This window comes from Dermochelys coriacea, chromosome 5 (genome assembly GCF_009764565.3).
Source record: "Dermochelys coriacea isolate rDerCor1 chromosome 5, rDerCor1.pri.v4, whole genome shotgun sequence".
In the NCBI taxonomy this organism is placed as follows: Eukaryota; Metazoa; Chordata; order Testudines; family Dermochelyidae; genus Dermochelys; species Dermochelys coriacea.
This window is the reverse complement of record NC_050072.1, coordinates 131084694-131098822: the sequence shown is the minus strand read 5'-3', so window position 1 is coordinate 131098822 and position 14129 is coordinate 131084694. Positions and strand designations below refer to the sequence as shown.

Sequence of the window (14129 nt, the reverse complement as noted above, 5' to 3'; positions counted from 1 at the left end):
TTCTGGTGTGATTTTAATCTGCCAGCAGATTATAACTGGCCATCTGGGCTAACAGGGGGCCCCTATCCCCAAAGTGTTTACCAGAAGATGTAGTCTTCACAATATGAGTAAAACTTCTACTGCGGTGTTACAAACTCTTTGTATGTCTGCGAGGAACCTAGCACATTCTTGGGTATTTGATCAATGATAACAGAGTTCCTTCCCTGGCTGATTTCTAACCTGTTTTGCTCAAAAGAGGTTTTAGAGGATTTGACAAGAGTTGTTTCCCACAATGGTGAGCCCTTTCCCATAATTGCTGCTGGAGCAACAGGGAGATCTTGGGCCCATTACTGAAGAAGAACTTCAAATACTTCCAATCAAATAATGGTGAGGCTGCTTGCCAAAGGAACCATCTTTTGACCTTAAAGCTTTACTTATTCCTATTCAGTATATAACCAGTTGTTTTTGGAGAAGATAACTGGTAAAGTAAAGCTGAAGCAGTTCCTGTGGTTTCTGTATATTTCAGTGTCCTTGATCTCTAGTGGGCTGCTTTTGGGCATGTTTTTAGTAGAGAAAGGTATTACTATCTGTCATGGGTTGCCCCCTTTTAAGATGCCAGCTGTTCTGCCGGGATACCACTGAGCCCACCTGTTCTGCCATCTTGGGCACCCTTTTCACCTGTCTTTTTGAACCAGGCTATTAATCCTCTGCCGGCACACACACAGGCAGGGCCACACCCAACTGCAGAATGACACAGACACTGAAATCAGCTCTGGGAAAACTCAGCTTAAGGGACTTGCCCCAGCACTCAGATGTCCACCTCCCTTGGAGTGCAGATCCAAAGACACATTATGAAATCTGCCTCCTCCCTCAGTGTGAAGGAATGTATGGACAGCTTCTTCACCATCCCCAATTACAAATTGTACAAATAGGATTATATTATAAACGAGACATATGTTTATTAACTACAAAAGGTGAATTTTAAGCGGTTAAAGAGAGAGCAAACAGAACAAAGCAGATTACTAAGCAAATATAACAAAATACGCAAACCAAGCTTGTTTCACTAAAGAAGTTGGTTACAAATAGTAATTTCTCATGCTAGATATCGTTAAAGGCAGATTGCAGAAAGTCTTGAAAGGCACCTGCACTGGTCTGCAGCTTGAGACCTCAGGTATTATTACTCACAAGCTAGATGTCCTTCCAGCTTAGGCTCAACCCTTCTCCCTCCAGTTCAGTTCTTGCTTCAAGGTGTTTTTCAGTGTCTCTTTGGGTGGGGAGACAGAGGAGAATCATGATGATGTCACTCCCCTGCCTTATATAGCTCTTGTGTAAGGCGGGAACCCTTTGTCTGGCATTCCAAAAGGGGAAGAAGGATATCCAGTAACAGGTGACTTGGACCCATGTCTCTTGCATGGCTGTGGCAGCCATTGCTTGTAAGTTGTCTCGAGCATCCAGAGGAAGACTAAGCTTTCTTACAGTCCATTGTCTTAGTTTATGGGCCATTAGCACTGTCTGGCTTTCTCATGGTTGTACCTGAAGGGTTAGTTGTGGGTGACACCCAAAGTAACCCATTTGAAATACAGATACATGGTCAATATTCCTAACTTCAGATATAGAAATGATACAGGCATACAAATTGGATAATCACATTCAGTAAATCATAACCTTCCAATGATATCTTACATGAGCCATCTTGCATAAAGTACATCTCAGTTATGTCATATCCATATCATAAGCATATTTTCATAAAGAATATGGAGTGTAATGTCACACTAGCTATTGCTGATGGTTTGCTTTTGAGAATGGACATGGGTAAAGGGTCCATGCTGATTTGACCATGAACCTTTGCTGAATACCTTTTAAATCTTGCAGGAGTTAACAGGAAGGCCTTTTGTGGATTCTCTCCTTATTCTTTGAGAGGTCCCAAATGATGGCAGAGAACATTCACTCATCCTCTGTGCAGGCCTTTATATGTGAGGTGTGACAAAGTTGTCACCTCTCCTCTTGTGTGTCTATGCATCGCTGATAGGGCAACAAGAAGTTTTTCCCCGCAGTACCATAAATGTGAGGATGACACTCAGATCTATATCTTATCATTGTTATCCCATATATTATGGTGTCTGATCTCCTAGTATTAAAAGAGGCAGGCAAGTGGATGGGACTAAACTGGCTTAAGTTCCTCCTAGATAAATGGACATAAAACTGAAATATCTAAAAGAACAGCTTGGAGTCATTAGTGCACCTTTCGCTGCAGGTGTATGTTCAACCTCACCCATAGTTTTTGGGTCATAGGGATTCTTTGCTCCCCTGGATTTGCATGTGACTATAGTATATAGTGCCTTTTAACATCTATGATTGGCTAGGAAAGTTACCTCTCCCCTAGGATACACACTGTTCCATACCTTTGTACCCTGAAGGCCAGATCATTATAGCCATGTGCTCTACCTGGGACTATGCTGGAGAAGCACCCAGAAGTGGCTGATGACAGTGGTTTGACTTGTGTAAGAAGATCTTCTATCTGCTATAACAGCAGTGCTCCATGATCTGGACTAGTTGCACTTCTAGGTGTAGTTCAAGGTGTTGATCACGACCTATACTATATAAAGCTCTGAGAGATTCTACTGTTCCATCATACGCTCCAGAGCTGAATTTTCTGAACATTCCTGAGCCAGCAGCATGAAGTTCTCAGTGCCCTTTGCTACTGCTCCTTTGGAGCTTCAGCTTGGTGACCTGCAGGCCACAGTGCAAGAGCTATTTGTCTTGCACAAGTCTTTGGCTAATTTGCAGAAATAAAGTGGAATGGGGCTTGGTGTTAGTGACCAGTGGGCCCTGCTACTGATACTAAGTTGAAAGGCTTATAGTTTATAATTGTAATGGATTCTTTTAATTCTTGTGAGTTACCCAGTTGCTTCAGTGATGGAGACGGAGTATTTCTAAAATAGTTATATATCAATTTCTTTCTGCAGCTTTTCTGGCAAAAATATAGCAGGCAGGACAGTGAATGACCTTTAGAATCAGTCAATCAAGAACTCTTCATATTTTTGCTTAAAGCCTTTTGTCATAAGCAATCTCCAGAGACAGAAAACAAGGCATAAAAGCTGAAAGTAAAGCACAGCAGACATAGTAATTTAGCATCCCCATGCAAAGCATGTTTCTTTACATGAAACATACAGATACTGTGGAAAAGTATTTTTAACTGGAGCACCCTGGTGCATAAATCTTAGGAGCAGTAACAGGATAAGAACTAGCCTAAAAATAACAATGGAAAATGAATATCAGGCAACATTTTATTTTATAAAATCTAATACAAATGAAAAAGTAAACTATAAATTAGTAGTCAGTATTATTATACTCTCAGGAGTCTAGGATTGTGATAATGCTAAAACCATTCTGCTGGTATACATTGTGAATGTGATTTACACATACTGCTGGAATGTAACAGCACCCTGCTTACTCATTCAGCTGGCAGAGCAAGGCCGATCCTTTCGATATCCAGTAGTCACTTGGTCTTTTGGAGGGTAATAAGACTGTTACCACAAAATTGGTAGAATGACCTAGTTAAAAAAGCAAAGAGAAAAACTATTACCATTTACCTAAGCAATGCAAATCAGTATGTCAACGCAACATTATGGTGGAGAATTTAACCTCCACAATAAGCACATTCAGAATCAAGATTGCTACAACATCCCATGCCTATTGCATTACAATACATCTCTCATCACATATCAGTGGGCAGCATCACTATCAGCGTCAAATACTATCAGGCAAAGCATTACATAATTTCACAAGCAAACCGATTACTTTCAAAATTGCTAAATGACATCAGGGTACTTACCTATAACAACATTTACAAAACCTAAGCACTAAAAACAAATAAATGAATAGTCAAGGGCCTCAGAAATCTCACTCTATCCACATAATAAGCAAGTACACTGGGCCAGATTCTGATATCCTTAGTCACGCTGAGTAGCACCTACTCCACAAGTGGTCCCATTGATTTCAGGTAAGGTGCTATTCAATGTAAGCATATCAGAATCTGTCCCATTTGTTTTCTCAAATATAAAGAAATGTAGATTTCATCAAAACAATAACAACCTCAACATGGCCCGATGGATTGCTGGGGTTTTAAGTATTATTTTTGTTATCTTAATTGCAATATCAACATACATTTGGAGGAATTTAATCCATTAATTTTATCAGGACTCCAGTAGTCTCTTTCAAAATTCTACTGTTCTGCCTTTCACAAATAGATATGTTTCAGAGTAGCAGCCGTGTTAGTCTGTATTCGCAAAAAGAAAAGGAGTACTTGTGGCACCTTAGAGACTAACAAATTTATAAGAGCATAAGCTTTTGTGAGCTACAGATTGAGGACAGTATGTATACATAGCTACCAGAAGCACTCTGATCAAGTCCAGGACTAGTCCCGATTTCTTGATATGGGAAAGAGACAGTTCAAAATATTGAGTCAAAGTAAAAAAAGGCAATAAAAAGTTTTGCTTGAAGCCCAAATAATCTCTCTCTTCCATTCTGAGACATATCCTTCTTGGTGACATCTAGTGAGTCTGTAGAAGGACCTTTTCCATCTCTGTGGAACATTCAGTGTCTAGATCTAAGAGGAGATGTCTGGTTTTGATGAAATCTGACCATGAATCTGGGTTAAGAGGTCTGGAACGAGCAGCAATGGAAACAGAGGTTCCAATGACCTGCTCAGGAAAGCCCATAAGCAACAAGCCCAGTCAGGAGCTACTAGAAAAAAATGGGCTCTCTCCTGTTTACCTTGCTGATTGCATAAGGAACAAGAGGGAGAGCAGGAAACATACAAAAGAATCCCTGACTTCAAGTTAATAGGAAGGCATCTGTCAAGGAACCAGGCTGTCTCTGCTCTTGAACAGAACACAGGATACTTTGGATCTCACATACGCAGCTGTTACTTCACTGATTTTTAGCTACTCCTGGTTTGCTATCTTTTGAAGACAGGCTTTATTACAAATATGCTCATGCACTGTTCAAGTGATCTTGACACCTTTGGTTAAGACTGTGAAATGCATCAGTGCCATCCATGTACTACTGCTCCTTCTGCATCTCTGGCATGTGAATGATGGCAGTAGATTCAAAAACACTTAACCACACCTTTTTAATGAAAAGACATTAAGCTTCAGCATCATTAGCTTAATCAACATCAGCTCAATGACATACTTCTGCACTGACACAACCATGATCATCATGACATATGCAAAATCTCATTAGCATCATGTCACACAGTCACTTTAGCATCTCTAGCACCTTGACAACGTCTGAGCAAACAATTAGCAGCCAAGTTTTCATGGTGCCTCATCACCCCTCCCTTTATTGCTGTTGTGAACAGAGGCACCTGATTCCTTGGAGCAGATTCCCAGCATTCTGCTCCTGCACATTTTCCATTACAAGTAAGAAGTGAATGAAGGCCTTGCTAACTGTCATTTTATAAAAGAGGCTGGACATTCTCTCTGCAAGTGTTGAGAACAACACTGTCTAAACAAAGACAATAGAAATAAAATCACACTGTACATGGAAGATACAAACAATAGGAAGGAAAATCAGGCAATATCTCTAAGGGGAAACTGTGAAAGAGCTGCACGTACAGGGAAAAGGAATTGTCAGTGGTTGTGGTTTTCAGAAGGCACACTTATTTCATGTGACATCTGTATCTCCTGATATTACTAAGTTCTTTTAGCTGACTAGTCAGCTTCTGAATCTCGCATCTGAAGCTGAAACTTAGCAATGTGGAGCTAATAAAATCTACTTGTATTTGGAGAGTTATTTTTTGCAGAGTTATACTATTGCATTAATAACTCCATATTGCAATAGCTTTTTCAAAAAGCTAAGTATTATTTATTTAGAACAAAAGCTTTTCAGAGACAACAGAGATGAAAACAATCAACAGTCTACATGCTTGCTTGTCTTTCTCTAAGGCTTAACCTGAGAGCGTTCCCTCAGAGCCAGGAAAGCCTCAATAGCTCTCAGCCATTCCCGCAGAACCTGTGTCTCTCTTCCTTCTCAGTCTTCTTAGATTATTACACAGCAAATAAATAACATACAGAAAAAGGTGGAATTGTTTAGACAAAGAGTCCAAAGGCCAAATTTGAGCTCTTATTGCAAACTTAGGAAAAATTCCTTTTGAATGACTTATACACAAGACTTTCATTTAAAAGTTCAGATGTCTGAGTACTCTCCTATTCAGAATCTCCACATTATACATTTCTGATTTTGATAAGAACTATGATTTTAAAGAAACCTGTGGTAGAGAGTGTCCCAGCTCTGGCTCCAGTTTTATAAAGTGGTGACTGATACAAAGAGGGATTTGGTTCATAATTTCGATGGGGCTCAAAATGCACCACTGGCAACATTGGATTCATTTGTCTATGTAAGGCATCTTCTATAACCATCTCTTCATCATCCCAACGACTGGCATCCATGAACATCCCATGTACCAATACACCATCTTCTGGAGAGGGTAACTGAAATAAACAGCAAATGACAAGAAAGCAAAATCTCCCAAGTTTATGAACAAACAAAAATGAACGGAATGATCAAAGTTGGATGACATGTTCACATCACCACAAGAAGTTCTAGATTCCTGGGGGAAGAGGACAGAACACGTACTGTGACGGGGCAAGGCCAGATGGCTATGGAAGAGTAGTGGGAGATAGATATATTAGCTCTAGACTCAACAAATCCCTGGTATCAGGATAAGTGAAATGGCAGCTGTTCCAGGTCAATTAAGACACCTGGGGCCAATTAAGAACTTTCCAGAAGGCAGGGAAAAGGCTAGGTGATTGGGACACCTGAAGCCAATCAGGGGCTGGCTGAAACTAGTTAAAAGCCTCCCAGTTAGTCAGGTGGGTGTGCATTTCAGGAGCTGCGGGAGGAAGTTGCGCTGTTGGAGAGACTGAGTAGTACACACCATATCAGGCACAAGGAAGGAGGCCCTGAGGTAAGGGTGAAGTGGAGCTTGAGGAAGTGAGGGCTGCTGTGGGGGAAGTAGCCCAGGGAATTGTACATGTCATGTTTCTAAAAGGTCAGCTACCATAGTTGATACTATTAGGGTCCCTGGGCAGGAGCCCGGAGTAGAGGGTGGGCCCGGGCTCCCCCCCCACACCTTTGCCCCCTGATTAATCACTGAGACCGGGAGACAACAGAGACTGTGCAAGGAAGGATAACTTCTCCTCACCTCCCTCGCTGGCTTATGATGAAAATGGCTCAGTAGACTGTGACCCTTGGCTCTAGAGAGAGAAGAGTTACATGGAGGGTCACAGTAAGCCTCTGAGGTTAGCGAAATCCGCCAGGAAATGCAGGACCCATGGAGACAAGGACAGAGCTTTGTCACAGTACCTAGAAACCTCTACCACTACAGCTGCCTGAAAATTATCTAATTTTCAAATTTTGGATGAAATTTTTTTGTGACAAAACACAAGGAAAACACAACATAAAGTCCTGACGTTCAAAGCTTTATGTGTTATTGAACAACAGTATTAATCTTAGATTATGCAGAGTCAATGTCGATTTTTGCTCAAAAGAGATGATAGGAAGGATTTTTATTTTTACTTCGGTACTGATAATAAACATCCAAAATACCTGCATATCCATAGGTAATTCTTGTCCAAATTGGCACACTTTTAATGCTTCTGTAACTTGTGCTTGATCTCGATAAACAGGGATGACATTATAGCTGAAACTAAGCTCATCTATTGGTAAATTATATTTACGAGCATGATTTTGAAGAGTGCCTGGCAAATTGAAAAAAAAGTATTTTTTAAATAAAATTGGGAGAGGGGTCAGTTGCTCACTTGACCTACTGTAAATGGGAACAAGACATTTCACCCATGCAGCAGAGCTGCCTGCACGTTTATTACTGAGAATAAAAATGCTAAAAGCTACTATCTTGATATCCATTAGAAATGATTGGGAATTTTCAATCAAAATCACTCTTTGGTGGAAAATGTAGTTTCTGCAAAACTGAAATGTTTTGTAGGAATATTTTTATTTTGCTGAAACTTTTCAAATTTTCATTTGGAAAATCTAAACAAAAGATAGGTTTCAGAGTAGCGGCCGTGTTGGTCTGTATCCGCAAAAAGAAAAGGAGTACTCGTGGCACCTTAGAGACTAACAAATTCATTTGAGCGTAAGCTTTCGTGAGCTAAGATCACTTCATCGGATGCATGCAGTGGAAAGTACAGTGGGGAGATTTATATACACAGAGAACATGAAACAATGGATGTTCCCATACACACTGTAATGAGAGTGATCAGGTCAGGTGAGCTATTACCAGCAGGATAGGAAAAAAAAAAAAGAAAAAAGGAAAAAAAAAACCCTTTTGTAGTGATAATCAAGGTGGGCCATTTCCAGCAGTTGACAAGAATGTGTGAGGAACTGTAGAGGAGGGAATAAACATGGGGAAATAGTTTTACTTTGTGTAATGACCCATCCACTCCCAGTCTTTATTCAAGCCTAATGTAATGGTGTCCAGTTTGCAAATTAATTCCAATTCAGCAGTCTCTCATTGGAGTCTGTTTTTGAAGTTTTTTTGTTGAAGAATTGCCACTTTTAGGTCTAATCAAGTGACCAGAGAGATTGAAGTGTTCTCCGACTGGTTTTTGAATGTTATAATTCTTGACATCTGATTTGTGTCCATTTATTTTTTTACATAGAGACTGTCCAGTTTGGCCAATGTACATGGCAGAGGGGCATTGCTGGCACATGATGCGCAGGTGAATGAGCCTCTGATAGTGTGGCTGATGTGATTAGGCCCTATGATGGTGTCCCCTGAATAGATATGCGGACACAGTTGGTAATGGGCTTTGTTGCAAGGATAGGTTCCTGGGTTAGTATTTTTGTTGTGTGGTGTGGTTGCTGGTGAGTATTTGCTTCAGATTGGGGGGCTGTCTGTAAGCAAGGACTGGCCTGTCTCCCAAGATCTGTGAGAGTGACTGGTCGTCCTTCAGGATAGGTTGTAGATCCTTGATGATGCGCTGGAGAGGTTTTAGTTGGGGGCTGAAGGTGATGGCTAGTGGCGTTCTGCTATTTTCTTTGTTGGGTCTGTCCTGTAGTAGGTGACTTCTGGGTACTCTTCTGGCTCTGTCAATCTGTTTTTTCACTTCAGCAGGTGGGTATTGAAGTTGTAAGAATGCTTGATAGAGATCTTGTAGGTGTTTGCCTCTGTCTGAGGGGTTGGAGCAAATGCAGTTCTATCATATAGCTTGGCTGTAGACAGTGGATCGTGTGGTGTGGTCTGGATAAAAGCTGGAGGCATGTAGGTAGGCATAGTGGTTGGCAGGTTTCCAGTATAGGGTTGTGTTTATGTGACCATCGCTTATTAGCACTGTAGTGTCCAGGAAGTGGATCTCTTGTGTGGACTGGTCCAGGCTGAGGTTGATGGTGGGATGGAAATTGTTGAAATTCCACCATAATTTCAACAATTCCACCATGATTGGCCAAACTGCACAGTCTCTACAGTCTCTACGTAAAAGAATAAAAGGACCCAAATCCGATGTCAAGAATTATAACATTCAAAAACTAGTCGGAGAACACTTCAATTTCTCTGGTCACTCGATTACAGACCTAAAAGTCACAATCCTTCAACAAAAAAACTTCAGAAACGGACTCCAACGAGAGACTGCTGAATTGGAATTAATTTGCAAACCGGACACCATTACATTAGGCTTGAATAAAGACTGGGAGTGGATGTGTCATTACACAAAGTAAAACAATTTCCCCATGTTTATTTCCCCCCCATTTCCTCACTGGTTCTTGTCAACTGCTGGAAATGGCCTACCTTGATTATCACTACAAAAGGTGTTTTTTTTTTCTTTCCTGCTGGTAATAGCTCATCTTACCTGATCACTCGTTACAGTGTGTATGGTAACGCCCATTGTTTCATGTTCTCTGTGTATATAAAATCTCCCCACTGTATTTTCCACTGCATGCATCCGATGAAGTGATCTGTAGCTCACAAGCTTATGCTCAAACAAATTTGTTAGTCTCTAAGGTGCCACAAGTACTTCTTTTCTTTTTTCTTTTTGCGAATACAGACTAACACGGCTGCTTCTATGAAACCTAGCATAAGGAGACGTAATTTAATGTTGAACTGACCCAAGACCAAATGTTTTGAGCATGCAAGAAATCAAAACGAAACATTTGCATTTGGAAATATCAGAATGTTTTGCCATAGCTGCATAGAAAGTTTTTGGAACACCTTGTTCTGTGACAATGATATTTTAACTTTTCATCCTGATTTGTGATGAAAACAAATGTTGAAACATCTGAATTTCCCCTGGGATGGAAATTCCGATTTTTACTCGGCTCTACTCTGCACCTGAACTGGAAAACTGCAAGCTAAGAGAACATTCCTCAAGCTATGACTAATGCATGAAAAATGTTGGAAACATACAAACTTGCACACAGACACATGGAACCCTATATCTTAGTAACAGACAAGTGGGAGTTTTATAATCTAAGTATTGCAATTATTAACTCTACTCTGCAATCAAGGAAGCAGAGCACTCAGTAATAACTATTTATAGTATGTGACAACGATCTGGATGCTTTTCTGCCTACTTGAATACAGTCTATCTACAACAAATCAAACTGTGTTCATTTACATGTTCTTTCTTTACTTGTATTCTGATGAAATACTAGTCTTTCAGCTTTCTGGGATTCGGCTGGAGACAGCGCTATGAGACCTCTCTCTTTCAGGAGAGGAAAAGAATCAGGTTGAGTGATGCTGTCTCCAACCTTTGGTTTCTGCTTCAGCGAGGAGAGAATTAGCAAAGGCTTTCCTCCTATACATACTTTTCTTGCAGGGCTAAGGCTTGGAAAGACCATCCCCTCCAGTTTCTCCGTATAGGTGTAGAAGTGAAAGGACAGAACCAGAGAGGGCTGCACACTCTTCTGCTTCTATTTTTCATACAAAGGCTCTACTTGCCTTTAGTGGGAGTTACTGGGCTGTAGGAAATTCTCTCTATTTCTCTTCTTCTTTGGTGGGATGGGGCAAAACAGGACACTCTGCATGTCTCACTAGGGAGGGTGTACTACAAGGACTGGCAATCCTGATTAGAGCTCAGCAGATGGCAGCCAAAAAGAGCTACTGTTTGCTCAAAACCCAGGCCATTTTCAGCTATGTGCAAAGAAGAAAGCCCCAAAAGTCGTGGAAAACATATGCAGGGCTTCAGAGCCCCATGGACCTGGCAACTTTGTGTCCCAGGACATTTTGTTTTGTAGAGCAGGCAACAGGAAAGACAAGCTTTTATGCATGTACATTTAACTGATGATTTAACTGGGACTTGGTCCTGCTTTGAGCAGGGGGTTGGACTAGATGACCTTCTGGGGTCCCTTCCAACCCTGATATTCTATGATTATTTTTATTGACTTTTTTTTACCTGTCAGAAATCCTTGTGGAAAAAAGAAACCAGAGATCCAGAACGACTTCGGTTGACCCCTTCTGAGCCAGGACTAAAACCAGAACATTTTAGTGGATGTTATTTATGAAGTTTCACATTTCCTATTTTACTGCATAGTCTCATTAAATTAAGGGCCATATTCAACTTGCTGTAAATTGGCACAACCTCACTGACTTCAACTGCACCCACATACAGGAGAGCTGAGTTTAGTCCCAAGATCGAAACCCCACTCAAAATTCAAGTCATGTACGGTTGATTTTATACTTCATTGTAGTATAGAAAAAAGGATCTTATATAACAGACACGTCCATTTTACCAGTACTTTACATTTATAAAGTACGCATGCTACAGCTGGCTATCCAGGTTATCATTAAAATCTTGTCAAACTGCCTTAAGAAATAATGTATCATAGTATTTGTACTGTTCCTTAGATATTCCCTGTGGCAAACAGAGAGAAATACAGGGAACACTGCAAACACTGAGTTAACCACATCTGTTTATCTAGGGCAAAATGGACAGTGACCAATGTATCTCCATAGCAGGTTGCCCCAAGTCCCCTGATCCTAACACCCCTTGACTTTGCAGTCGAATCAGAGATAAGCCTAAGCCAAAACATTTGGATTCAGATCTCAAAGCTCCCAAAGTGGTAATTACAGAATGCTAGGCAGCCATACAGAACACGGCCAATAGGCATGCTACATTCTAGTGGGCGTGGGCACACTACAATGAGCATGGTGAACACTAAAGTGGAAAAAGTGATATTTCTACATTAATGGCAGGGAGGGGCACATCTCAAAAGGAAAAACTCCGGAGGTTAGGTCTGCGAAGCAACCACAATCTCAAATGCTTGTCCAGTTCCTAGCCAAACCTTTTGAAAATCCATCATGTAATCCTCTCACGGCCCACTGATCACCCCAAAGAGACTTTGAAAATGGGATGTTTGAAGGTGGAAGGAGTTGTGGGAAGGGAAAGCTAAGGGCTGTGAGGGGGGAGGGATAGTTCAGTGGTTTGAGCACTGGCCTGCTAAACCCAGGGCTGTGGTTCAATCCTTGAGGGGGCCATCTAGGGATCTGGGACAAAAATTGGGGATTGGTGCTGCTTTGAGCAGGGGTTGGACTATATGACCTCCTGAGGTCCATTCCAACCCTGATATTCTATGAACCTACAGGCACTGGTAATGCCTACAGTACCAGTGAGTCCATGCTGGTACTAGTAACAGCAACAAACTTATGGTGGAGATCCGGAAACCATTAATAAATATCAGTACGTGTCTTACTGAAGGGGAAGGAAAAAGGAAAACCTACCATGACTGGCATGGCTACCAGTCCCAGATGGGGCATGATCTCACCCACCGTGGCACACAGGAAAATGCGGAGATAGCTGAGTTGTGGGGAGTGCAAGTAGCTCCTTTTCAAGAGAATAGCAAGAGCAGCTCCCCAGTTCACTCCTCCCAGTGCCCCGATGGCATTATGCCTTTCCTATGAAGCACAATGGCATTTGTGACCGAAGGCAGATTGAAACCATGTCTCCAGAAATGGATAAGGCCAGTATTTGGATCTGGGTTACTCTTGCCCCTTTATCCAGGATTTCCGAGAGGGCTACATGTTGTACAGGTTTCATTTTAAAATTCTGGGGAGAGGATTAGGTGGGAAGTTTGGGTACGTTGGGTTTGGGCCGAGCACCTCTTTCAAGCTTCTGGCATGACCAAATTCAGTCCTTGAGCAAGGACCTAGCACACTACCTCATCATAAGGCAATTTACTTACATCTACAAAGGTTGTCCTTAGTACAAGGTCTTTTACCCATCCTCCTAATGGCTTCAGAGAAGGGTATGCTGCATTGGCCCAGAGTGTGGGAACTTGGTTGTTAAGAAAACTGTTGTATACTTTCTCCATCTCTTCTGACATCACCACAAAACCAGCAATAGCTTTAGTGAGGGTTTCTAAAGAGCTCTGAAAAATAAAAAATGTTATAGTGTACCAAACCATAAACACCTTTACTGAAGCTGCATTTTTGCAATGGCTGTTACAGGAGTTGTGGATCTCATGAACTTCATCTAAAATAACACTCACGGCTTTTAAATGCAGCTGTGTGGACACGATAATAAACATTTGAACCAATTTCACGGAACACTGAGAACGGCCAAGTTAAAATCTGGGGCTGCATGAGAAGCTAAGTGCCTGATCATGACCACCTCCTGCATAGCCATGAACATTCTCAAGTCCCAGTCAGAGTTGGCCATTGAGAGAACAGGAAGTCTCCTCATTGGATATAGTGGCCTGTCACATGACCCTTGTGGGTGGGTCTCAGATTCTGTGTTTTCTCTGGGATCACTGAGTTTACAGAACTGTCAGAGACAGGAAAGCAGTGCAGAAGAAGAGACAGTATCTCTCTCCTCAACCCACCTTCCTGAACTCTGGCTGCTGAGGAATGGAAGCAATGGTTATTTTAACTGGCTGGAATATTTTTAAATAATTTTAGATAGGTTTTACTGCAAAAATAAAGGATATTTTGATTAAAATAATGTATACAGTGACTTTTCGCACTGTACGCTTCCCTACTCACATAATCAGATTGTGGATTTTCATATGATTTACGGTCACAAACCACTAGCCTGAGCCTTTTATTTTCCTTGTATTCTGGTCAAATGTTTTTCCACCCAACATTAGTACTGTTGAAAGCATACTCTCTTCTACAACATTTTGACAGCAAGAGT

The 14129-nt window shown here is 41.3% G+C and overlaps 1 protein-coding gene across 1 annotated transcript in view; it reads right to left on the bottom strand.

Annotated features, from left to right (window-relative positions):
* Positions 1–919: 919 nt before the first annotated feature.
* The window catches only part of DNAH6 (dynein axonemal heavy chain 6), a 190118-nt gene continuing 176908 nt past the window's right edge, over positions 920–14129 (bottom strand). Inside the window, exons 73-77 of the mRNA XM_043514942.1 lie at positions 13180–13365; positions 11394–11466; positions 7594–7745; positions 6254–6476; positions 920–3533 (exon numbers count right to left, since the gene is read on the bottom strand). Of these exons, the coding sequence (XP_043370877.1) occupies positions 3430–3533; positions 6254–6476; positions 7594–7745; positions 11394–11466; positions 13180–13365 (738 nt within the window). The 3' untranslated portion in view covers positions 920–3429. The remainder of the gene's footprint in view (positions 3534–6253; positions 6477–7593; positions 7746–11393; positions 11467–13179; positions 13366–14129) is intronic.